At 38.2% G+C, this 25,456-nt stretch overlaps 1 protein-coding gene across 1 annotated transcript in view; it reads left to right on the top strand.

The window, feature by feature from the left end:
• The window catches only part of PLCG2 (phospholipase C, gamma 2 (phosphatidylinositol-specific)), a 47,865-nt gene that overhangs the window by 10,265 nt on the left and 12,144 nt on the right, over positions 1 to 25,456 (top strand). Inside the window, 23 exon segments of the mRNA XM_010075462.1 lie at positions 1,269 to 1,409; positions 3,320 to 3,413; positions 5,079 to 5,126; positions 7,756 to 7,840; positions 8,597 to 8,680; positions 10,145 to 10,188; positions 11,022 to 11,094; positions 12,108 to 12,171; positions 12,174 to 12,202; positions 12,377 to 12,495; positions 13,246 to 13,331; positions 14,288 to 14,408; positions 14,788 to 14,956; positions 16,818 to 16,922; positions 17,141 to 17,230; positions 17,780 to 17,958; positions 18,759 to 18,959; positions 20,265 to 20,384; positions 21,685 to 21,865; positions 22,264 to 22,332; positions 23,485 to 23,594; positions 24,398 to 24,494; positions 25,373 to 25,439. Of these exon segments, the coding sequence (XP_010073764.1) occupies positions 1,269 to 1,409; positions 3,320 to 3,413; positions 5,079 to 5,126; positions 7,756 to 7,840; positions 8,597 to 8,680; positions 10,145 to 10,188; positions 11,022 to 11,094; positions 12,108 to 12,171; positions 12,174 to 12,202; positions 12,377 to 12,495; positions 13,246 to 13,331; positions 14,288 to 14,408; positions 14,788 to 14,956; positions 16,818 to 16,922; positions 17,141 to 17,230; positions 17,780 to 17,958; positions 18,759 to 18,959; positions 20,265 to 20,384; positions 21,685 to 21,865; positions 22,264 to 22,332; positions 23,485 to 23,594; positions 24,398 to 24,494; positions 25,373 to 25,439 (2,376 nt within the window).

Raw genomic sequence — 25,456 nt, 5'->3', positions numbered from 1 at the left:
GATACTTTGCAAGGAACAAGAAATTCCATGCTGAATTAGTGTTTCATCATCAGGATTTTATTGATGAACTTCCTCGCTTGTTTCTCTTTCCTTTCTGTGTTGGCATCACAGAAACCCATCATTATACAGGCTGACACTTTAACCAGTGGTCAGCTCCCGCTCAGGCAGCAGAATTGCTTTTTCATTATATTATTAACTGTCTTCTGTTACTGATTAAAGTGTTCATTTAAAACAGGGGGTTTATATTGTGGTGTTCTTAAATGCAGGGACAGAAACCCTCAGCTATTTTCCTTGGATCTTGCTAGGTCTGATAAATACATTTCAAGAGCAGCTATGAAATGTTTTCCTTCACTCTTCATCCTGTAGCTCGTAAGTCAAGGCTGTCCAGAAGTGGGATGAGCTATTTATTTGTCTTGTCCACAGGCAGAGCAAAACCACTTCCTCAGTTTTCTTATAAGTATTTTATCTTGAGAGTGCACGTATTTCTGTTTCATTGCTGTCTCACTACTGTTATGCAGGACGTATAGCAAGGGGCTGATAAAAAGAGAGCTGAGACTTGAGAAAATGTGTGCTTGTGCAATGTTCCCATTCTGCTATGCTCTAGCACATACCCGTATTGTGTAGAAAGCAGCAAGTTAAAAAGTGATACAACAGGTTATGTTAAATGACAGAGACCTCTTTGGAGCTGAAGAGGAAAAAGCTCACAAACCTTTTAATTATTAGGCTGGATTTTATCTTTATTTTCTTTATACTTTAAATATTTTTCTTACAAGTGCCAGTGACTAGACTAGCTGGCTAGCTGACAAGATTAGTTGACTATTTAAGATCTGATGTATAATTTTTTATGTGAGTAAAGTAAAAGTTATATCTTTTCTTTTTTGTCTCTGAACAGTTGTCATGGCAATTGGAAATTTCTTGGTTAGAGTAAATGCCATTTGTTTAACCACGTCTTCTGTAACCCAGAGGGGCTATATGTATATGCGTTGTCCATGGATAATCAGTGATAGTGAAATAATAAAAACATGACAAGTTATTTTTCTTCTTTTGGTCCTTCTCTGCTTTTGTCTGTTAGTCAGTAATATAGTCAGTTGTGGATTTGTGGATTGCAAGCTGGTGCAATTTCCATTTCTTGCCCAGTAAACATCTGTAACTTTATATATAGAGATATTTTATATATGTATACATGTTTTGAGTTGTTCATCTTACTGTTTCAGGCTCTGCTGGAATGTTAAGTGCAGTTGTACTGACAGAATGTTTTTTCATTTCAGTGGATCTGATGGAAATAAAAGAAATCCGCCCAGGAAAGAATTCAAAGGATTTTGAGCGTTGCAAAGCAAAGCAAAGAGAAGAACACTGCTTTACTATTTTTTATGGTACTCAGTTTGTCCTCAACACCTTAAGCTTAGCAGGTACTTTTAAAATCTTGGTTTCTTCTTTAAACCTACCTATTGAACAAATCAAATACATTGATGGGACAGTAATGCGAAGAATACTCTGGTTTTGACTTCTGCAGTTCAGGAGTGCACCAGATGTGTGAAATCTGGAGTCAGGCTTTTTACTCAGCTCTTCATGTCTGGGAACTGCTGCATTTGTAATATTTTACTTTCAAATAGTGTATTGTGTGAGTGTAGTTTCCAATTTGCTCAATCATTTCTAGGAAGGTAGACTTTTGCTGGTTAAATAACTCTAGTAAGGTTTTCAACACTGAAGAGCAGAGGTGACATTGTCCTCTTCGAAGGTAGCAAAGAATTTGTTGTCGTCTTCAGTGTGACCAAAATGTCACCTTGAGATTTTTAGTCTGGCTAAAATGATTCTGGAAACAATAGCCATAAAGAGTTAGATGACAGCTGTATCACAGAAACTTTCCTATCACCTATGAGCAATTGCAGACTAATTTGGAAAAATGAAGTTCTAGTCTGGGTTCTGTGTGTGTGTGTCACCTGGTAGCACTAAACCTCTAGTTCTAAAGAAGTACTAGGGGACCATAAATAAAACTGGAAGGTGATAAATTGAAAATTAAAGAGATCCATGTGAAACAGAGGGAAGTGGTATTCTGTATCTGTGGAAAGGTTTGGGGCACTTCTTATTTCAGGTGAGATTATCCAGGGTTGCAAAACCAAAGATTTGGAAATGAAAAGGGATGTAAATTCTTACAAAGCAGGCTGAATGCAATTTCTAACTCTCTTCTAAAAGGTTTGTAATGGATCCTTGGTTTAGAATCATACAGGCAATTTATTTTGAGTGGTAGTTCTCTCTGTCCTGTGCAGGAACATACTTGTCCATTTAAATAATTAAATTCATTGAAAAATCTTAATGGCAGAAAAGAGGGGTACTTTGAAAGCATTTTAACACTGACTGTAGGGTTGGTGTTTTTTTTTTTTATTTTTTTTTTAGTTGAGTTAAATGCTTATAGATTGCAGTACTAGAAGACTGGTTTTTTTTTTTTTGCAATCTGATGCACTGGAAATTAAAGACTGCTTATGACTGACCCATTGTTATAGGCTTTTAACTTAAAATAAGTTTTACCATTGTTGGCTGAAGTCTGTGAAAATTTGGAGGTAAGTGGCTGTGCTTAAGTGCAGCTGTGCCAGGTACTTCAGATTGATTTCCTCTAACAGCCCCTCCTTGTCCCTTCTCCATGGCAGTTCTCAAACCAGGCCTCTGCCAATACTTTGAAAACACTCGGTACCGTGAGATATATTGCTGCCATGCTGAACTGCAGAACAACATGATATACCTTTCAATTAAAGGGGAAATCCTTTTCCTTGTTAAAATGCTTTGTTGTGGTTTCTTAAAACAATATGAAGTTATTGTTACTTAAAGGGAATGGTAGCTGTCATAAAGGGCAGAATTGTCTTGGGAAAAGAATTGGTTTGGCAGTGTTCTTTCTGAAATTGTAACTAATTGAAAAATATTTCCATGGGGAGCTGAGGCTGGGCTCTAGCTTCATCCTTGGGGGATAAAGCATTGTTTGAAAGTACGTTTAAATAAAATGTCATCTTCAACTTTTTAGAAAATGTTTTGCTTTCAAGGCAGTTTCATAGTCTTTCTGCTGAGGTATTGAAACTTGCCTACCCCGATAAGCAGACTTCTGAAAGGAGGTATTTTTTGACAGAGCTACCAGAATTAACCCTTCCACCCCCAAATTTATTTTTTATTAGTGCTATTATTAGCAACACAAAGCTATGCAGTGAGATTTATCACAGAGAAAGGTCAATCAGCAGCTTTGTGTACTAGGGTTTATGTAAACATCAGGAGTTATGTCTTGGTTTTACATTGATTTTGTTTTGGTGTTCTCATAGCATATTGTTTTTTCCAGCTGACTCTAATGATGATGCTGATAAATGGTTGTGTGGCTTGAATATCTTGTATCAAGAGGTCATGAGTGCTCCCACACCTGCAATCACAGAGAGGTATGTGGACATATTTTCACTTTGTGAGACTTGATGTTTCTTTGGAATTTAAAGTGGAAAATCTGGAATAAATTTTCAAGGTGCAACAAGTGGTGCCTGCCAGTTACCTTGAGAAAAACTGCTCTCCAGTTAGTGTACGATACAGAAGCTTGTATGGAAATTCTCTGTGTCTGTTTTGCTATATACATGTTCTGGAATCGCACTCTGCTGCGTCCACTAATGTGGACTTGCAGTTTACCTTGTTCTGTGTATCAAAACCAAACCAAACATCTCTTAATGAGATCACAAGAACATCTGGTTTATGTGCTGACTTCTTGGAAAATTCAACTGTCTTGTGCAATCACAGTAGGCTTGTTCTAGTACATCTCCAGGTGTCCTGTGTCTCAGTAATTCCAAGGTGTGCTTTTGCGGTTTCTCCTTTTCATTGGACCCATTGTATGGCAATGTGAGCAGCTGACTCAGAGAGCCAGGCTGAAAACGAATGTTTTGAAGGATTACTTTTTGTCAGCCAGCCATATGATGGTGAAACTGCACCCTTCATGCTTCTGAGGATGTTGCACGTGAAACTGCTCTTGCTCAGAATGCCAGTTTTGTTGACAAGCTTAATGCTGTCTCCGTACCTGATGGCTTTTCATCACTGCTGACGTTTTTGTTTGTGGTCACTGCTGTTACCTGTTGTGAGGATATATGCTGTCCTCGCTTGCTACCTGACCAAACTGTGGCTTTGACATTGATGTTGTCTCCACCTACTTGATGTTCCAGTGGGGGAGAAAGTATTCTTATCTGTTCTTATCTGTCATGTGGTATTGCAGCGAGCTGCTGTACAAAGTGCTACTGGGTTCCAGGCTGTGTTTGTGCAGCAGAGTGATTCCTGTAGAGATGAGGATAAGCTTGATAATGACATGCTGTGTTCATCCTTCAGATCGAAATCTATTTACTATTAATGCTGCTAACAGTATTTTGCTGTGCACCTAAAACTGACATGCACTCTAATGAGGATTTACATTAAAATTCTCTAAACCCCTCTCCCTTCCCCTTGATTTTGAATTTTTATACATCAAACAGATCTTTGAGCAAGCAGCCTCAACTGGCATAAATCATTGACTTGATGGAGTTACTCTAGATTAGCTGAAGTTTTGGCTTGCTTTATTCACTTATATTTTTACAGCTTCTGGTTGCTTGTTCTTTTCTGTTCTGCCTGCTCTCCCCCTTCCTGTGTTGTTTATGTGGCTTTAAAATGCAATATTAAGCAGCAGAAAAGTGTGTTTTTACAAATATGGTTATAAAACTGGCTGAATCCTTAGATGCTGTACTGGAAATGTTTTTGCTTTATTAAAAGAGATATATCTTATCACTTTTAAATATTTCTATTGAATTTCATCTATGGACTTTGATATTTCATTGGCTATGTTTTCTTTATAATTCTGTGGCTTTAAAATGCAATATTAAGCAGCAGAAAAGTGTGTTTTTACAAATATGGTTATAAAACTGGCTGAATCCTTAGATGCTGTACTGGAAATGTTTTTGCTTTATTAAAAGAGATATATCTTATCACTTTTAAATATTTCTATTGAATTTCATCTATGGACTTTGATATTTCATTGGCTATGTTTTCTTTATAATTCTTAGAATAAACCTTTCCCCCCCCCCCCTCTTTTTCACAAGCTGGCTGAGAAAGCAGATCTATTCTGTTGATCAAACTAGAAGAAATAGGTAAGAAGCTCTCTCTTTGTTCAGTTTGGTTTTAGTGAACTTTTGTTGCAGATTCTAACATGGAATGAAAAGAAATAAATAATCCTTCATCCAAGATGTGAAATATGAGACCCCTGAAAACAGCATTTGCTCTTGTTTTAACAGCTTGAGTTTTGCCGAAACACAACATGTTCATAGCACTCGCTCATGTTCATGTGCATGATATAATGAGGAAGTGGATGATGAAAAATAAATAGTTCTGCTTTTAGCCTAGAATTACCCTGCCAGAATGAGGAAAGGGAGTTGTCTTCTTCCACTCTTACTTTAGACATTCAGCTCACCTGGGCAGGTATGTTAGGTTGCTTGTTTTATAGAGGTCTTATAGAGGTCTTTGTCCTTGTATAGCCAAGCTGGATCCCAGCAGCTTGGACTGTGTAAGTTGCTGTGATCTTTCCTGTGCAGCTACCCCACCAGTTCTTCCTTCATTGCTGAAATGTGTTTGCATTGGAGTGACTACACTTTAAAGTAGACAGGCCAGAACCAGCTTTTAAAAGCTTGTTTGGACATTCATAACAATGAAGCTGCATAAGCAGAGTTGCACATGGGCTGCTAAAGATCCAGGGCAAATGTTTAAGTGATTAGCCTTCCCTTGTTTCAGTCCTGATGGGGCCTGAAGGTGGCTAGTATGTGTGGCATCTTGTCTGAAACTAGTCACAGCAGCAGTGTCAGATACATCCAGAGATAGGGTTGTCCCAGCAAGAACGTGAATTCTTTTCTTTTTTTGAGCAGTTGGCCTGGCTGCAGGGGCTTGTCTCTTTGCCACGTATTTGAATAGACCAAACTTAAAGAATGATGTCTGACCTGATGCTTCTCATGTGAAAGAAGTCTCATGGGTTGTAGCTCCCAGTGTTCTGTGTAGCTTCCTGTGTTTGAATTTTAGTAGTTCATTTCAGGTCCATTTGTGATGTCGCTTTGTAGCTTTTGCACAACAAAGGAAACTTCTTTTTTTTTTTTTTTTTTTTTAGTGAATTCAGCTGCATACCTCTCCTTAGAGTTGCCAGAGATCATGCTGCACAGAGAAGAATGTTAACCCCTCCTCTCCCATGTCTATTACTTTACTTACCATGATTTTGTTCCTTATCTGGAACATGCGTTTTATTCTAAGATGTAGTAGAGTGTAGAAAAGTACATGTGTTTCCTCTCATTTAGGCCTTTTCCTAAAAGCAACAAAAAGTGTGGTGTTTCATTGTGTGAATTAGACCATGTTATTGCAGGAAATAACACCATTGTGCAGAGAGCCTGTGGCTCTGTGCAGCTGGCTTCAGCATGAGCCGAGATGCCATTTCAAAATGGTGTTTCCTAAGCTGGCCAGAGTGGTGAAGGGGAAAGAAACGTCATTTACTGGATGTTGGCTTACACCTCCTGATGTATTTTGAAAAACTAGCTCTGCAATGGGGATAAGTTGGCGGGGATCATGAAGCAAAAGCAAATGTTGGGATGGAGAAGCTGTGGCTGACAGTATACGTCTGCTGAAGAGGTTTCATTTGTTGCTTTAGGATGGTTTCATCACTGCGAGGCAGTCTGGTTAGGATCAAGGGGACTTGCACTATGGAGAAGGCAGTTTTTTTGTTCTTTTGATAGATGATTCATGTTTTTAGAAAAATTCAGGAAAGGAGTTTGGACTGAATTTCATTGTGTTTACTGTTGCAGTTTCTAGGGAGGTTAATTGTAAAGGTTAGGCTTCCAGGCAAGTCATGTTTCACTGGTTGAGGTTTTTCCAGTGGCAATGAAGTCCCAGTGCTTTGTTTTGGCTTGCACTTGCCTGGCCAGAGGAAATTGCTTGTGCTTGGTGTTTAGGGTACAAATGGAATGCTTGTTCTTGCTCTTATAAGTAGTGTTTTTTTCCAGAGGTCTGGCGACAAGGCGGAAAGCCAGGAATTTCCTGAGTTCTAATCTGGCTTTGGCATGGACCTTGGATAAGTTCCTTCTTTTTCCCTCTCCACACAATGGAGACAAGAATATCTCACAGGGTAGCTGCTTGCATGGACACTATAGAAGTATTACTTTTGTCTAGGTGCTAGCTGGTTTTCTTGCCTTCAGGTGACTCTGTCCTCACCCTGTGTTTGCAGGGAGTTAATGGTTTATGAATTGCACGGTAGGTCAAGACAGAGTACCTTAGCCTTGTTTTCTTGGATACTGTTGGTATTGCATTAGTGTTTTGTGGGCATTGGCAGTAGGACCTATGGATGTTGTGCCTGTGTTCTCTTTACTCTTACCCGCTTGCTTTTGCTGTCATGGATTCCCCTCGTCTTCCACTCTAGGACTTGTTCCTGTGCCCTCACATGTCCCACTGTAAGGCTGTGTCTTCTTCATTGAGACCTCATATCAGTGCCTACCCAGAGTACCCAGAGTTTGAGATTCTGTCCTAGAACATGTGACCTAATTTCTGTTCTTCGCTATGCAAAGACAAGTTGAACAGCAGGTGACTGAAATGGGGCTACAGGAGACAACTGAGTTGGGCTCTACCCAAAATGTTTCAAGAGTCACATTTTTGTGTTGGTTGGTAGAAAATACATTCTATCTGATTAGATACAGCAGAACTGTGGACTTTTTGCTATCTTTTTTTTTTTATTTCTTCTTTTTTCCCCAGTATCAGTCTTAGAGAGTTGAAAACTGTCCTTCCCCAAGTAAACTTCAAAGTGAACAGCATGAAGTTCTTGAAGGACAAATTTGCGGTAATTACCTGATAACATATCTGTCTGGTATTATCTGATAGGTGTTGTTATTTCTTTTCAGTATATTGCCTATATTTTTGCTTCTTACCATGTACAGTTAAATAAATTATATTGGTTAATTTATCAGCTTGGCTTTGCCTATATCTAAGGCTATAAGAAAATGTAGACATAAACATTCCTTCTTTTCATTGTGTGGTTGACCAAAGCCAACGTTGGGTTTTGAGCTCCGGTGCTGATACTGTGCAAGTGCATAGGAAACTGGTTTACGTTTAAGACAAAATTCAAGTATGAGAAAAATAATTTATTTGCGATATAGTCAAGTAATAACCTCTTCACTCCAACTTGTGCCAATATTAACAACTTCTGAAGGTCGTTTCCATTCCGACAGGAATTTTAAATATCCCCACCTTTTCCTGGTTTCCAGCCCTCCACCCTCGAAGCATACATTCTTGCTTCTGTTACTCCAGCTAACAATGACTAAATGAGGCACTACTTCACCCTCATTAACATAGTGAAAATGGAGTCAGGGTACAAAATGCAAGGCCAAAGATGTGTGCTAGTAGCACTATGTGACAAACCAGGAATCTGTTTACTGGTTTGTAGTCTTAAAAAAATCAATAAATTAGAAAAATCACAAACAAATGAAGTTGGGAGTAGAACAGAATGTGTCAGAGGGTGTCAGTTGGAGTAAGTTGTTTGCTGTGCAAATGCAGTTCAGGGAATTCCAAATTCACTGTGTGCTACTTTCTGTTGTAGGAAATAGGTGCTCACAAGGAAGAGCTTAGTTTTGAACAATTTCATTTATTCTACAAGAAAATCATGTTTGAACAACAGAAATCGGTAAGCTTTCTCATAAGTAGTCTTCACACTGTTAAACTGCTTGTTCAGAATATAGAGTAAATGCTGATTTTTTTTGTTTGTTTCTGTTTGTTACTAAATTTCTTTTTTTCCCCCCATTCTTGTAACAAAAAAAGGGTATAGTACTGTACTTGATGTGTAGATAACATCATCAGCAATTGCCTTAAGAAAATGAATAAGTCATTCAGGTTGCTTCTCGTGTGTTGGTAGCAGAGATACGCACAGAATCGGGTTTTAGGAAGAACTTTTCTTGTGAGTTTGCTTAGGATGTAGAATGTCTTTTCATTAAGCTTGGCTGATCTCTTTACTGTTAAGGGCAAAGTTTTTCCATACTTGTATTAATCTTTTATGGCTAAGAACATTCTGTAAATCGCAGGGATGTATCCTCAGCATCAAATAACTGCTATTGTTCTTGCCATCTCTCATGCTTGGAAATTACTGGTGGTGAGTCCGTTACAAGACATGCATCAGATAGTCCCTGGGAGTCACGAGTGCAGTGGAATTACATTTTAACTCATTTACATGGGCAACTGCCTGACTACTGCTTCTGTGTATTCATTGCATAAATTCATGAACTTGGTGGAAACTCTATACATTTAGTGACTCTGAAAATTAGGAACCCCTTAAAACTGTGTGAAAACACATAATTTGAAATTATTTGCATAAATGTCTTTATTGACAATGTGTTTATTGTTGATTCCACTTGCAGTTGCTAAAATAAAAGCTTCAGTAGTGAAAGTAGTGCTGTTTCTTTTGGCAATAGAGCTTTCTTGTGCTGTTTAAAAGTGATGTGGAAATTACTGTGAAGTAATAAAGAATCTCCATTTACTGACAGGGTTTTAGTTTTGCCCCTGAAAGTCTAGTTAATTCACTTGAGCAGAAAATTGAAGAGTAAAACACAGAATAAGCTCATCTGACTTTCTTAAACTCTTGTTATCGCCCCTTGTGGATCATTTCAAAGAAATTCCTCAGTTTACTCAACAACTGCTTTGGGTCAGTTGATAAGTTTCCTGTGATCTGTAACTATGGTCTCCAAGCTGGAAGCAATTTAGGTTTTATATTCGCATGGATAAATGTAATGGATGATATGTAATTCCAGTTTTTTGGGGATATCAAACAAAAAAGCTCCCCAGAAACTTGACTGATTGTGTGTATAAGGTGCCTTATCAAGAGCAAGATTTTTGCCTGAGAATTGCATGCGTTCACACTGAAATGCCTGAGGTGCAGTTGCCAGCCTTGGCAGTATGTTTTTTCTTTTGCGTTTAATTCAAAATGTGTCTTACTGACTTGTATGCAGCTTCTCTAGAGCAGAAATGCATATATTTCCCCTTCCCAAATCAAGGACATTATTAGGTGGAATTAGATAGAAAATTGCATATTCTTTTATTATTTATCTTTTCCCACTTTTTGTGTTTTTTATTTTTTTTTTTGTTTGTTTGTTTTAAGATTCTTGATGAATTCAAAAAGGATTCCTCTGTATTCATTCTTGGGTGAGACTATTTATTTGTATTATTCTTCCACATTTCCATATTGTTGTAGTGCTGCAGGATTGTTTTTTTAATTACACCACTGTTTTTTGTTCTGATGCTTTAGTAAGTGAAAAGAAACGATACATCTTTTTTGCACTCAGAAAGGTGAATTTATAATGGAAATAAGACCTGAATACAATTTGATAAATGTTTTTTACCTTCTGACTACAAAAATGGTATGGACTTTAACAAGCAAATTTGTTTATCCTCTGATTTTACTAGGAGTTGAACAGAACTATTGAAGGACAATTTGATGGAGAAATTTTAACCTCTCTGGAGAGCGGTGTGGGACACAGGCTTTGCCTAGACTTGAACAGAATGCTGATAGCAATAGTTCCTACACCTTTCACTTGGTGGACTTGAAAATTTAAGTATGATGTGTACAGCATGAAAGGGAGGTGGAAAGGAAAGTGGAAGTGTGGCTCTATGATAATTTAAAAGAACAGTGTCTCCACATGCCTCAACTAAAGTTAACAACAACCCTGTCAAGTGAATGCTGCTCACTTGCTACAAAGCAATGAGCAGAGATTTGGTACTTTTCCCAATGAATCACTGTCAAAAGTACATCAGGAATCCAGGAGGTTTTATTTAAAGGCTCAAAATACAGTAATTAGATAATACAATATTACAAGCCTAATCTAAATGCCATTGAAGATATAAAAAGTTTCTTGGTGGTGAAGATACAAATCCATGTCATTTTCTGCTATAAAAATCTGATGACACTTGCTCTGTTGCTCTGTTATTTCTTTAGCTTTACTTTCCCTTTTTTTTTTTTTTTTTTTTTTTTTTTAAAGAAATACTGACCGTCCGGATGCTTCAGCAGTTCATCTCCATGACTTTCAGAGATTCCTGCTACATGAGCAGCAGGTGGGAAGGTTGCAGAAGCTTTGAGTTTCTTGAGGTTGTCTCACAGAATTCTCTGCTCATTAAAAAGAAATGGGATGTGTCGTAGAATGTGATTGATGTCAGCTGTAATACTAGGCCTTGGAAAGTTTTCTCCTTGTTTGTTTGTCACCATTGAAGTTCACGAGAACTATTATTTTTCATATATATAAAGACTCTGAAGGTGCACCAGAGGAAGAGAGGGACGACAAAGTAAATAAGGTTTTAACAGGTCTCCATTTAGTCACGTACATGAACAGACAAGGTTAGAAATAAACACCGGATGTGTGTCAAAGATGATAGCCTGGCCTAATTACAGCTGTCATCACAGGTACATGTGGGGTAATGCCTTGGCCATGGCCCCATTTTAGCAGGTCTTACATAAAAAGCTGAGCTGACTGCCTTCATTCAAGTCAAAGGTGATTTTCTGTTGAATGGAGCCAGTTCAATGTCCCATACCAGTAAGCAGATAAATATAGAGTCAGAGATTGGAACCATGTCTTCATGGTTTTCTATAATGTTATTTAGCACAGACACCATGGGAAAAAATGTGTGACATTTGCTAGGTGCTGCTAAGCTCCAGGTTTGCAAGTATGATTAAAAAGTGAGACCCCACTTCCTGTAGAAGCTTGCTAGTTTCTTTTTCTCCTTATTTCACTGTGTTAAAAGGACGTTCAGATTGTGTTTAGAAATGAAAGAGTTTATAGTTAAGGCATATCCTTCAAGGAGGCCAGCTTTTTTCTGTGTGCGCGCATGCATGTGTATGTGTACATATATAGTATCTATCTCGTGGGCCTACGGAGATCTTATTTTTTCACCTTGGGCGTCATGGAGGAAACTCTTAAAATATGTGGGTACAATAAAATATCTTGGCAGCAAACTAGCCAGATGAGAGAGAAGTAAATCACATCTGTAGGTTTCTCTGTTCCTTATTTGATTTTATATAGTGTGACACCTTTTCTAAATTTTTTGTTCTACTGTGTTGTTACTATCTGAAGGAATCTTGGGCACAAGATCTCAGTAAAGTCCGAGAACGAATGACAAAGTTTATTGATGACACTTTTTTGCTGAACCCTTCCTCTTTGTTGATGAGGTAGGATAATGATACTTTCTAATAGTTCCTTATGGACTTTTTTTCCTTCACTGCTAGTTCCTAGTTTGTTAATTGGATGGCAGATCCTCTGGGCTTCTTTTGCTACATTATTGGGTTTCTTTTACTCTTGTGTGGTAAAAACATTTAAATTGAGTCTCTTTCTTTGTATTATAGTTCCTTACCTACCTTTTTGCAAAAGAAAACAGTATTTGGGATGAGAAATATGATTCAATAGATGCACAAGACATGAATAATCCTTTGTCCCACTACTGGATTTCTTCTTCTCATAACACGTAAGTTACCAAAAGTTCCATTGTCATTGTCTATCCCTGTTCAAACAGACCTGGCAGGTGTTAGGAGAAAATAATACTCCTAAATTATGCCAGAAATATACTACATGGATGTGTGAAGCTTTCCTAAAGCGTGATGTAATGTGGCAAACACACTTTGTGGCACTCGGAGATCGCTATCTCTGAGATTTTAAGAGAAGGGGAAAACCCTGAGTCCTGTTACAAAAATAAAAAGAAATCTTGTGTTGAAACAGTTCCAGCCTGTGTCTCCTTGTCCTGTGAGAGAATCCCATACTGTTAGTGTATGTGTGCTATTGATAGATACTCTGACAGTTTACAATGTCATAAAGTGGAAAAGATTTGGTCCTGAGCAGGATATGGATATAGCTTATAGGTATATTTTGAAGTATAGGGTGTGGTATCGCTCTAAATACCCTCTGCATCCCTCTGACATGATTATGCTTCAGCATCATGAGGTTTAGGTATGTTTCGAAGCTTATTATTTGCTCTCCAGAAAGGTGTTGGTTCGAGTTCGTTGACGTTTATATTGAGCCTTTAACCACCTATCACTTGGTCCATTAAAAAATCTGATAGCATCAGGTTCATCAGCCCAGTTCTTCCATCACAAGTGAAAAAAAACCAAAACAAACCACAACATACAGTTTCCATGACAGGAGAAAAAACTGTTGCCCAGTGAGTGTGAAATGGTTGAAATTGACTGCCTGTCTTTTACAATTTCCTTTTACTCCTTAGATATCTGACAGGAGACCAGCTTCGAAGTGAATCCTCCACAGAAGCTTACATCAGGTGCCTTAGAATGGGATGTCGATGTATTGAGTGTGAGTAAGGAGTCTGTGGAGTGGTTTGCGACATGCTCTCCATATAAATAGAGTTACCCCTGTTTACCGAGAAAGAAAAAAGAACTGAAATCAAGAACCAGTTTGTTTTCTGAAGTTGAAGTTAGTCATATAAAAAGCACTGATTCTCTCAATTCTTTTTCTTATGCCTCACTATTGCCCTGTTCACTTGCTCTGATTCTTGTTCACTTGGAATTTGAAGAAGGTCTTTCTCAATCTCATCTCACTGTACACCAAAAATTCAGTCTTGGATCTACTATATGAAAGCATAGGATTTAAAATGGAATTACGTACATAGTGTAGATAGATAGATAGTTTATTTGCCTTCCTTATAATACAGACAAGCCTAAGGCACAGAGATTTTTGTAATTTGTTGCTATTTGTCATCCTGTTTAATTTGCTTGTAAATCAGTTGATGTCTTTGTGCATTTGTTTTCCACTAACTGTATATGCATCTTCATCCCTGTTCTTGTGTACCTTGTTGAAAAGTTGGATTTTAATTTCATGTTATTTCACCAGTTACTTCATAAAACTAGTTGCTACTCCCTGTTCAATTTGGCTAATGCAAAATGTATCTCAAATCAGAGTTTCAGGGTTAAAATCAACAAAACAGATAGGCTGTCAACTTGCCACTTGGAGTGCATTTATCCCTGGAAAATTATTGTAAACTAGTAGTCTGACAATATAGCTGCCTGAATTCCTTATTTGCAGATTCCCACATGATAATGCTTTGGGAAAATTTTATCTTGTGTTTTATTTGTGTTGCTCTTACTTAAGGGAACTTAATTTCCTCTGTGAGAGATATAAATTAATCTAATAGAATATTTTATTAAAACATTAAAATCTGACTCAGTATGTTCAACACTAAAGATCTGGATGTATTTGGAGTTTAAGTAACTGCTTGGTCTCTTCCTTTTTTGCCTGCTTGTCTTTCCTAGTGGATTGCTGGGATGGTCCTGATGGGAAACCCATCATTTACCATGGATGGACACGGACAACAAAGATCAAATTTGACGACGTAGTACAGGCAATCAAAGATCATGCCTTTGTTGCATCTGAGTAAGCTTTGATTTATTTTCCTTAAGCCTGTCTTTGTATGCTTAGAACTTCCTGAACTTATTTTCTCTGTAATCTAGAGTGAAAAGTAATCTTTAGATCTTGGCTGGACAAAGCTCTGAGCCACCTGATCCAGCCTAGGAATTGGGCCTTCCCAAAGAGGGGGTTTGGACTATATGGCCTCCAGAGGTCCCCTCTGACCTTAATGATTCTATGATTGCACATCTGTTCTTAGCTGTTGTGTGTCTGTCTCTATTCCTTTTGTCTTCTTGTTTGCTTTAAATATGTTCTTTGATCTGGTGGGTGAGGGAGGGTGCTGTTTTCCTTGCCAATAGTAGCAAAAATAAATTGTCTTTATTCACCTTTGTTTTCTTCATTGAAGATACCCTGTCATTCTGTCAATTGAAGAGCACTGTAGTGTGGAGCAGCAACGCCACATGGCCAAAGTGTTCAAGGAGGTATTTGGGGATCAGCTTTTAATGAAGCCTGTTGAAGCCAGTGCAGATCAGCTACCCTCACCAACCCAGCTGAAAGAAAAAATCATCATCAAGGTAGGCTTGCTTTGTGTGTTGGTAGATAAAATAGGAAAACAAGAGCAGGTGCCAGAAATACTGCTTCTGAATTCACAACTTAGCTGTTGCTTTCTGTTGAGAGACAAGAAACCCCATGTCTGAAGTGCATGCTAGTAACATTTTGCATTATTGTACAGAGTTCTGTAACACTACATATTGAAGTGCTTCCTTATGGGTTTTCTTTGGAGTAAGTGTTGCTAGTTCAAGTGCCAGGTCGAATATCAGCTCTTTTCCCCAGGTCTTCCAGCTCATGAAATGTCACTGCTAAATTTCAGCAAGGGTTCACTGCTGCAGATGCTTGTCATAGACTTCTTACACAATGTAGCCTGCTTAAAAATGATGAAAGCCTGTTCTTGAATAGAAAGTTACATTAGTGTTGGTAACTTTTTTTTCCAAAGTGAAACCCAAAGCACTTGAAAGCTGTGCACTTATGTTGTCAGGATTGATTGCAAACTGCAAAAATGTATGGGTATTTACCAACTCCGTGTGATTTACATATGCAATTTAGTGGCCATTTGTGAAACATGGAGCTGCTTCTATTAGAAGGCAGTCACTGTTTGGGTGTCTTACCTTCTGTTTTACTTGGTACTGTTGTGCAACAACATGAGGCAGATAACTGAAGGAAGACTTCTCAGATTGAAACGGCAGTAGAACCTTTCGAAAGGCAGAATTAGGTGAGGGCTGTTGGTGATTTCTTTAGTAAAATAATAATTTGGTCATGCTTCAGTTTTCCAGCTGTTGTGACAGTACTGCATCCTATGTATAAAACTTCTGAACAGAAGAAACAAGGGTAGATAGATTGAAGCATACAGTTCTTGAATGTAAGACTGGAAGTAATAGCACCCCACTATAAGGTGCAAAAGTTCTGTGCTTAGGTTTCTGGTTTTTTTTACCTCCAAGCTGTCTGTTGTTACCTTGCAGAGCATAGAGGGAAGTTGCATAGGTACGTGAATAATAGCATGACAGATCTGATTTAAAGGGCATTATAAACTACCGTGAGTCTGCACAAGAGAATATCCATGTCACTCTGTCCTGTCTAAAAGAGCATTAAAGAGTCTTTAAATAGATCAGCACCTGCCAGTGAGCTAGTTGTGTTATTTGTTCTTTTGTTTGGAAAATGTTGTCAGTAAACAGTCAGAGGCAACTCCTACTTCAGGGGCAACTCCTACTTCAGGGGCCTGTGGGATTTCTCAGACAGGCCTGTGAAGTTGAAATCTACCTACAGTAAGCTATGGAGAACTGAATGTTGTTGAGAACTACTAGATATGAGACAATTAATCCCATCATTATCTGCAGCTGAGTTTTGGTGTTACCCTCAGCCACTTGAGCCAGATGTTTTTTGTGAGCACTCTCAAGAAAATAGGACTTAGCCCCTCTTTTCATAAAATATTTCGCTTCTGCTCATTTTTGTTGTAGAAGAGTGAATTCCTCTTCATTTTAATTCCTTATCTTTTTGTTTTCATTTGGTTTCTGTTCCTTATGTCCTGCTCTCTGCAGAGAGATTCATGTTTTTCCCTCATTTCTTGGTATGTGTCACTTCATGTTTTCTGTCCTCTAATGAGTGGTGAGTTCTTATCCAACTAGTTGTTTCTTCGTTGCTTGAATGATACCTCTACTAAATTTTTGACCTCTATTATGAGATTTAAATTTTAAAGGAAGAAATTCCAGCCCTGTTGCATAAAGCCTTGTGGAACAGCTGTTGTTATGGTAATGACAGAAGGTGGCTGGGCAATGGAGGGAAACTCTTCCAGTAATAATGACTATGCTGAAATATTATGAGCAATTTTATATATGATTCTGTATGAGTGTATGAATGTGGTGGGGTTTTTTTGTTTTTAAGCACAAAAAACTGGGGCCAAAGGGAGACATTGATGTGAACTTGGAAGACAAGAAAGAAGAAAAAAAGCAACAAGGAGAACTTTACATGTGGGACACAATAGAACAGGTATCATTATGTGATATTTGCTACAGTTTGTTACTAGCTTCTGTAAAAATGGAAATTTACATGATTTTTTTCAGTATTTTTATTAGTAATATTGTTGGTTGAACAGATGTGAATGAAGGGAAGAAGGTATTTTGTTTATTGTTACACCTTGTTTGGAAATTGTGGTTAGTGAGTTTCCCTCTGTCTTGTTGATGGTTTTAATATCTCTCAACTTCTAGAAATGGACTCGGCACTACTGTGCTATTGCTGATGAAAAGCTCTCATTCAGCGATGATATAGAACAGAATGCTGATGAAGATTCATCAAAGGTGATGGCTATGTTTTGTTGTTAAAGCCTGTTCTTTTTATTCTCTCAGGTTATTTCAGTGTCTGCAGATCTGTATTTTTTATGCTGATGTTGAAATTGTAGAGGATCCGTGTCAGATAAAAAATGTATCTGGATATAGAAAATTCTAGGGGCCTTTGCCAAGGTACTCCAGTTAATGCTCTTTTTAATAAAACAACTTTTTCCCTTGGCTAAATGAGGACTTGCAAAGAGGAGTACAAAGACAATGAAATATAATTTTGTTACTTAAATGCTAATGCTGATGCATGCGCTGACAATCAAAGTCTTTATATGCCTTTGGCTAAGTAATATTGCTTTTCTCACACTAGACAGTATGATGAACTAAGGTTTGCTGTGTTAGTAATACAGAACACACAGTGCATGTGGGTCATTTCATATTTGCAAAGTGTTTGTCACAGGGGAACACATATTACTTGGCTGAAATAGTAGATTGTTATATCGACAACAAGTACTTTGTTTCAAAATAATAAAATTAGAAATTCACTATAAAAATTCTTGTTTTCTGGTCTAGGAGGTGAAACGTACTGAACTGCACTTAAAAGAGAAATGGTTCCATGGGAAAATGAAGGAGGGGAGAACAACTGCTGAGAAACTGCTCCAAGAGTATTGTGCTGAAATGGGTGGCAAGGATGGGACATTCTTAGTTAGGGAAAGTGAGGCTTTCCCTAATGATTGCACTTTGTCATTCTGGTATGGTGATTGTCATAAAAATTTTATGTGGATTTTGTTTGTTTTATGGCATTGCACAAAAATGCATGGATTTTTCAAGTATGCGTTTATAGCTGAGAGGAAATGGGAATAAGGAGTTGCTATAATCACTAGACAGTTATTGATGGGACTGTGGAAGACGACTTTCTAAATTAAACTTCAGTGTAACATGGTGCATTTTGGCAGAGTGGGCTTTATTTGAAGTGTTACAGTTGTCAAGGGAGGACTGACTGGTTTGATTCCCTGCCTGCCACCCCGCCTGAACTTTTCTAGTGCTCTGTCAGGATATAGAATTTGTTATTTCCTCAATGGGTAGGCTAAAATTTGTTCTTTTAATTTTGGGATAAATTACTGGTTTCCACTGACATGAACTAGTCTCATGAGTTTACCTTTATTAGCAGAGATTGTTCTTTTCAATGAAAGGATCCTCTAGAGGGAAAACAATAAAGAATTTTCATGGTGTGGTTTTTCTTTTTGTAGTCTGGATTTTTTTTTAAATTTTATTTCTGGTTGGGACATTATGAGGCATAGTGTATGTATCAGATGCATTTCTGACCCAGGGAGCGGTCAGAGCAGATTTTGTAGGAAGTGCATGCCAGATTCCAAACAATTGTGGGTTGAAAATCATTATTTTTGGTCCTGTAATCTTACTTGTCAGGATTTTTGTTGCTGTTCTTACTTTGGTTGTTTTAAGGGATGATACAGATTTCTTGCCTCTCTGCAAGCTCACCAAGTAGTTAATAAAACCCTTCTTTTCCTTATGCCCCTCTTCATTTCTTCAGGAGGTCAGGTAGAGTCCAGCACTGCCGCATCCGTTCTTCAAGTGACGGGGACACCGTGAAATACTACCTGACAGACAACCTCACTTTTGATAGCATCTATGATCTCATTCAACACTACAAGGAGGCCCACTTGCGATGTGCGGAATTTGAGCTGCGTCTGACTGATGCCGTGCCTAATCCCAGCCCTCATGAGACTAAAGAGTATGTACAGCAGAAGGCAAGCACCAGGGTTGTTATGCCAGTGTCCTTTGCATTGTTTTAGGTTGTCTTGATTTTTTTGCATAGAAAATTCCCTGGATTCAGGAGCATGCGCAGGTGTTGCTTGTCCATGAATGTCATAGGAATAGGCTTCACCGAAAGATGTTGATTAAGATCACTGACTTTGTGAGAACCTGGTACAACAGAGAATGGTCACTGGAAAAGCAATTTACTCGCAGCAACTAGGAAAGTCAGGGAGAACTGTAACGCTGTGGAAGTGTGCCAATTCCTTCTTTCCCTGCGCAGTGTTTTACAACACCCAGTGGGTTGGATTAGATATTTAGTAGTTGGCTGTGGTCTGGCAACTAAGTGGTCATGGTCTGTGCCATCTGGAAGCTCTATTACTGGGGCAGTGAGCCCAAACACTTATGTTTTCCTAATCCTGTCCTCCACCTCACCCCTGTCAGAGTTGCTTAGGCTGACTTCGCCCCATGCTGACACGAAGTAGTATAGCTAGGCGAATACCATTTACAGTTGGTATTCGCCTGATGTCGATCCTGGGCAGAGCTTGCTGTTGTTTGCTGGCAGAACACTGTAACCACTGCCCTTTGTTCTGTTTTCTTTGCAGTGAGACAAAGTAAATCTCCTTTGCATGTGAAATATTGATCTGTGACTTTAAGCTTTTTTTTTCGCTCCCCCAGGGCTCTGGGAGACACTGACCACTCCGAGATAAGTTTGGAAGCCAGTGAGAAGGGAGGGTAGAGTTTAAGGGTTAGGCTTTCCTGCCTTTCTGTGTAAGGTGGAGATGTACTGGCAGTACAAGTGGCCACAGCTTCACTCGAAGGCACATTAGATCCAAGATAGGTCCATCCCTACAGTGAAAGATAATATCAAACTCTGAATAAAAGAGTTCAAATGTCTGGTGTTTTCTTTTGTCTGTGTTTAGGCTTTTCCTTAAATCTACTATGTCAAAACTCTTGAGTAAATTACTGAAAACTGAATGGCAGACTAAGAGCAGGATCCAGTGCCTTTGTTTCAGGAAGACATGCAGGTTTATGTTTTATCATTTCAGACAGACAAGGTGTTCTGATATATTCTTGATGGTTTCATCTTATTTTGATAAGCTGCTGTGTTACAATGTTTTGTGATAAGCTGGTGTCATAGGTGGGAAAATGGGGAAAATCTAATGCATAATGTTTCTTGTAATGTTTGAAACTCTATTGTTAATAATGCTGCCTGTTATTCTTACTGAATGACATTTGACAAGCTTTGTAATCCTGTGTCCATTTTGATTTGTAACTGTTGTAGTTGGTACTATAGCAACTTGAGTCGGGGAGAGGCAGAAGACATGCTGATGCGAATTCCTCGAGATGGAGCCTTTCTGATTAGAAAGAGAGATGAGCCTGACTCATTTGCCATGACTTTCAGGTAAGAAAAGACAGATCTGACTATATTACCTAGCAGCCCAACAGTGTTCTTTTTTATTCTTATTTAAAGACACAGTGGTCTTTTTAGAGTCATAAAATTCTTGCTTTCAAACTTTGAGCAATTAGCATGGTTGATTTGTGCAGTTCCATGTATGAGAATGTGTTCAAGAGTTAATTTGTGACTGGAATAAACCTTTATGCTTTTATAAAGAATATTTGGGCACCGACTGTCCCTTTTTTTTTCCCCCCATACAGAACTGTGCATGGCCCTTCTTCACTTTCTTGACACTCTACAGGGTGTAATTTTGAAATTTTCTTTTCAGTGATTCTAGGTCCTTGTCCCCTGGAAATTCTGCCCAATCACATGAATGACCAAAATGAAATGTTAAAATGAAACTGTCAGCTTTTTTTTTGCCAGAGAAAATATTTTTGAAACTGTGGTTCTTGCAGCAACATTAATAAAATGTATAGCATTGTGGTGTTTTCCATTGTGCCTTCAAATCAAATTGCATTTGTCTGAAAATACGTATTTCTGCAACATATAAAATTGCTTTGGAAAAACAGCTGCTTGTTTTCCTCTTACTTACACGCCTTACTGTGTATTGAAGATGTCCGGAATTCCTCAGTCTCCTACGTATGTTAGTTTTAAGCTTTCTGCTGCTACCAAGGTGGATATTGAAGTAACTTGAGCTGCAGCATCTCAATAAAACCATTTCACAGTGGGGAAAACAAGAAGCACCAAATCTTCAGCAGCTTGAAAAGGATGCAGGGGTCTTCTGTGGGTGGGATGGTTGTCAGTGGATGGTTTTACTGTTATCAATGCAAGCACAAACCTTGTGTTCAAGCATGAGGGATTTTTTTTTCTTTATGAATTTATTTCTGTAGTTACCAAAATGATTATAGGGAAGAGACAGCTACTCGTTTTGAGGGGAGTTTGTCTATCGCTTAGGGACAGCGGCAGATCAGCAGCAGCACATTCCAGAGGGACTCTCAGTCTGATCAGACGTTTGTGTTAGTATGAAGATGACAGAATACGTACCTGTAGGGGCAAAAAAGGGCAATTTAATCTAAGCAAAAACATGGATTTGTCCCAAGGCCCTGTGCATTGTAGAAAAGTGAGAATGTCTTTTTGTGAATTCAATCAGGCAACTGGAATTCAACTTGAATAAAGGAGGCTTTGGAAGAGGGAGAAATTATTTCATGTGATGAAGACGCACAAAGCAGTTTTGGTCCAGTTTACAGCACTGGTGCTCTCACTGCAAGTCCCAATACCTTTTACAGCCCCTGCACTTGTTTCACAGGGCGGAGGGGAAGGTGAAGCACTTCCGAATTCAGCAAGAAGGTCGTCATTTTGTGCTTGGAACCTCAGCCTATTTTGAGAGTTTAGTGGAGCTGGTAACATACTATGAGAAGCATCCGCTGTATAGGAAAATGAAATTGCGTTACCCGGTGACTGAGGAGCTGCTGGAGCGCTACAGCATGGTAAGTGATGGTCTTTGTACGAGTGCCAGTTCCTGTAGTAGATGGAGTCCCAGATCTAGACCTGAGGGTACTAAGTGTAGGTATTATCTTTCCTGGTTGCACAGAGAAGGGTACTCACAATGTCAGAGCTATTTGACTGATTAAGAGATACCTTTGTGAGGTATTGCTGTTTCATTGTGTTTTACTGTTCATTAAACTGAGGCATAACCTGGTTAAATAACAAACTTCTGTTCAGCTATGTTCAACCATAGAAATGAGCGGTGTCTGGCTTCCCTGCTCTTCTGTTTGCCTAGGTATTGTCAGAAAGGTGGTTTCAGCAATGGATGTTCTATTAACATTAAGTAATTTTATAATTTTTGGTTCCTGTAACTTATTTTTTTCCTTCTTCCTATTTTTAGGAAAAAGATATTAACTCCCTCTATGATGTCAAGATGTATGTGGAACCCAGTGAAATCACCCCTACAGTGGTATGCTTCAAGAGAGATAGTCACACTTACTATAGAGTTCAGAAAATTGAGACTTGTTTATTGATTTCCTCTTAGCAGTAATGAAAAGGATAATTGAAAGCATTAGGCTGCTTGATTTATGGGGAACTGGACAGAAGGAATTTTAAGGGTGTGACTTTTTTTGTCCATACTGGGAATTTAGGCACTTTTTGCTATTGAGTCTGTGGAAGCAATTTGATTTGGCATGCATGGTCATGCAGGTATGCCCCCAAATGAAATAGCCTATGAGAAGATGCAATTTGAGAAGGTGTGTTTGCAACATGTAACCCCAAGTGTGTGTGTCTGTGCATGCATGTTTATGAACAGTGATACTTGTGCACAAAATTATCGCAGTTCCATTAGGAAACATGGCCTGCATGCACAAATTGGTGCAGCGTTTAATTATGTGCTTTCTATATGAAAACGGTGTTTTTTGTTTATTAATGAGTTACTAAAGTCTGTCTTCTTTTAAGATGTATATATTTTAAAAACAAGTGGCACAGCAAACACCTACTTATATTTCTGATTCTTGTTAGAGCCTGCCTCCTTGTAAATTCTCATAAAAGTTCTCCTGCTTGTAAATTTTGTGGCTGTAATTCTTTTTAGTCTTCTTGGCCAATGAATTTGCATTGCTGATGAAGAATTTGGGTAGTAGTAAATTCAAGATAAAGAAATTGCTTTTCCTGCTAAAACTGTATGTCTTCCTAAAGGAAATGTGACCAGCAGGATAGCTGCTGTGGTTTTGAAATGGAGGCTTTGTAGGCATCTAAGCCTACAAACTGCAACTGCGTATGAATACATGTAATGAAGATAGAGGATTGATATTTCACTTTGTGATTTTCTTCTTCTTAATTATAAAATTGTCTAAGTAATTATATTGCAGCACCCATAAAAGAAAGGTTCTTTTTTTTATTTTTCTTTTTTCCAAGCCAATACTTGAATAGCAGTTAACTAGCACCACATGCTTCCACCAATAGATGTCACTCTGGAACTTCAGTATGCTTCATAACAAAAAAAAAAAAAAAGGGGGGGGGGGGGATCCAATCCCCCTTATTTTTTTTTTTTAATATTGCATTATTGATTATTTTATGACCTGTCCCCCTAGATGACCCCTTTGCTCTGTTTCTCTTAAAGCCTCAGAGAACAGTGAAAGCCTTGTATGACTACAGAGCCAAAAGAAGTGATGAATTGAGCTTCTCTCGAGGAGCTTTAATTCATAATGTCACAAAGGAAACTGGAGGCTGGTAAGGACAAAGACTGCTCATAGGACAACTTGTTGTGATTTACTAGACGGAGTTAAAAATTGTGCTTTGGGTAGTAGTTTTTAAAAACTTTGTCTATGGTCTGATTCCCGCTTATTAACTGTGGCCTTATAAATCTTAATGCCAGTATATAAAAAAAAAAAAAACAACAAACCCCCTCATCCTCAAGTCTCCTTTCATGTCTTTTCCTTTTTTCTATCCTACAACAATAAATAACCGCAGCCTGTAGAACTTCCATAGCCCAATATCCAGTATTTTTCCTTTACTACATTCATCCTTCCCAAACATTTGTGTGTTCTGGGAAGTCACATATCTATTACCATTGTTGTCATTGCACTGTTTCTTTCCTTGCTCCGCTAAGTACTACTCAGGAATCAAACCCACCTTTTTTAGTCATCTGCACAGTCTCCTTTCTTTCTTTTTTCTTTCTTAGCTGGCTTGTAAATTGCTTGGAAAGCTTGGGAATCTAATGTTTCCCTGTAGTTCCTGCAGGGTAATCAACCACATAATAGTATTTTTAGTACTGGAGGGGGAAAAAGCCTCTTAAGTCTTTAATTGCAGTTTACAGTAACTGTAATCCCTCTGAAATCATCTGTTACTACAGCTAATGATCACTTTGTTGGAGCTTTTAGCTACTTCATCAGTTGTATTTTAGTGATAGCCAGCTAGACAAGTTAGTATGGGATATTAATGACCAATTTGTTGAGGATTATTGTATCATTAATGGTCTCTTGAAGCTCTTTGACTATTTTTTCCTTCATATGTACTTTTATTTTTAACTTCAGGTGGAAGGGGGATTACGGAGAAAAAGTCCAACATTATTTTCCATCTAATTATGTTGAAGACATGTCATCTCCTAACTCCGCTGAGCTTGAAAGCCAGGTGAGGGTTAAGGCTTGTCTGCTATATGTCCCTAGAAGATGCTGCCTACTGGAAGTGGAAATCTGGTTTATAGAGTTACAACTCTGCATTCTGTGTTTGAGAGAACACAGAATGGAGAAATTAATGTATTCTTCACTGTTCTCTGCTGCTGAATATTTTTGGCTGGACATCCCTCATAGAAAACTACTTAAGGAGATGATTTGGTGGGTTATCAAGTGTTTATAATGACTTCCTGCTAAGTTTAGATTTTTCAGATAATTTGGCTAAATAGTGATTTGCCTGAAACTTTTAACTAGTTTGCCTGCGTAATTACTGCCTTAATATTTGCAAATAAGAAAACTATGTGTCCAAACACATCTTGCTAGCATTTCACACTCCGTTATTAAGTTTTTATGCATAACTAACCCTATACTGTTTGTCAAAAGTGTTTAGAAATCTAGTCCATAGTCTTGGACAAAGTTCTCTTCAAGAAAAGAAAACAAAACTCCATAGTAAGCAGTTTTGACATTTTGGAGTTTTAAAAATGAAACATTGAATTCTTTTGTTGTTCTGAAGTGTGATTTGACAGGAGTCTTTGGAGGAAAAGACATGTATTAGATTTCACCCCTTGGCCATTGCAGCTTTAAGCGTACTTGAAAAATGAAGAGTTGTGTCAGGACAGAAGCTACAACCCTCATTTTGACTATTCTCACTATAGAGATTCTCACATGTTTCTCGAAGTGAGAAATTATTGATATGGAAACAGGCTTTTAAATATTATAGTGGGCATGCTTTCAGTGAAACTGAGGTTAGATTTAATGGTGCAGGTTTATTATTTGTTAACGTCCTGTGCATACTCAAGAGATGATTTAGGGTCAGATTTAACTTGTGTTTTTCAGATTATCGAGGACAATCCATTAGGCAATCTGTGTCGTGGCATACTGGTACTCAATACGTACAACGTTGGTATGTATTTTCTGATG

Source organism: Pterocles gutturalis, unplaced genomic scaffold, assembly GCF_000699245.1.
Source record: "Pterocles gutturalis isolate BGI_N339 unplaced genomic scaffold, ASM69924v1 scaffold26657, whole genome shotgun sequence".
Lineage (NCBI taxonomy): Eukaryota > Metazoa > Chordata > Aves > Pterocliformes > Pteroclidae > Pterocles > Pterocles gutturalis.
Note: the sequence above shows the minus strand (reverse complement) of the source record. Positions and strands in the feature narration are given on the sequence as shown.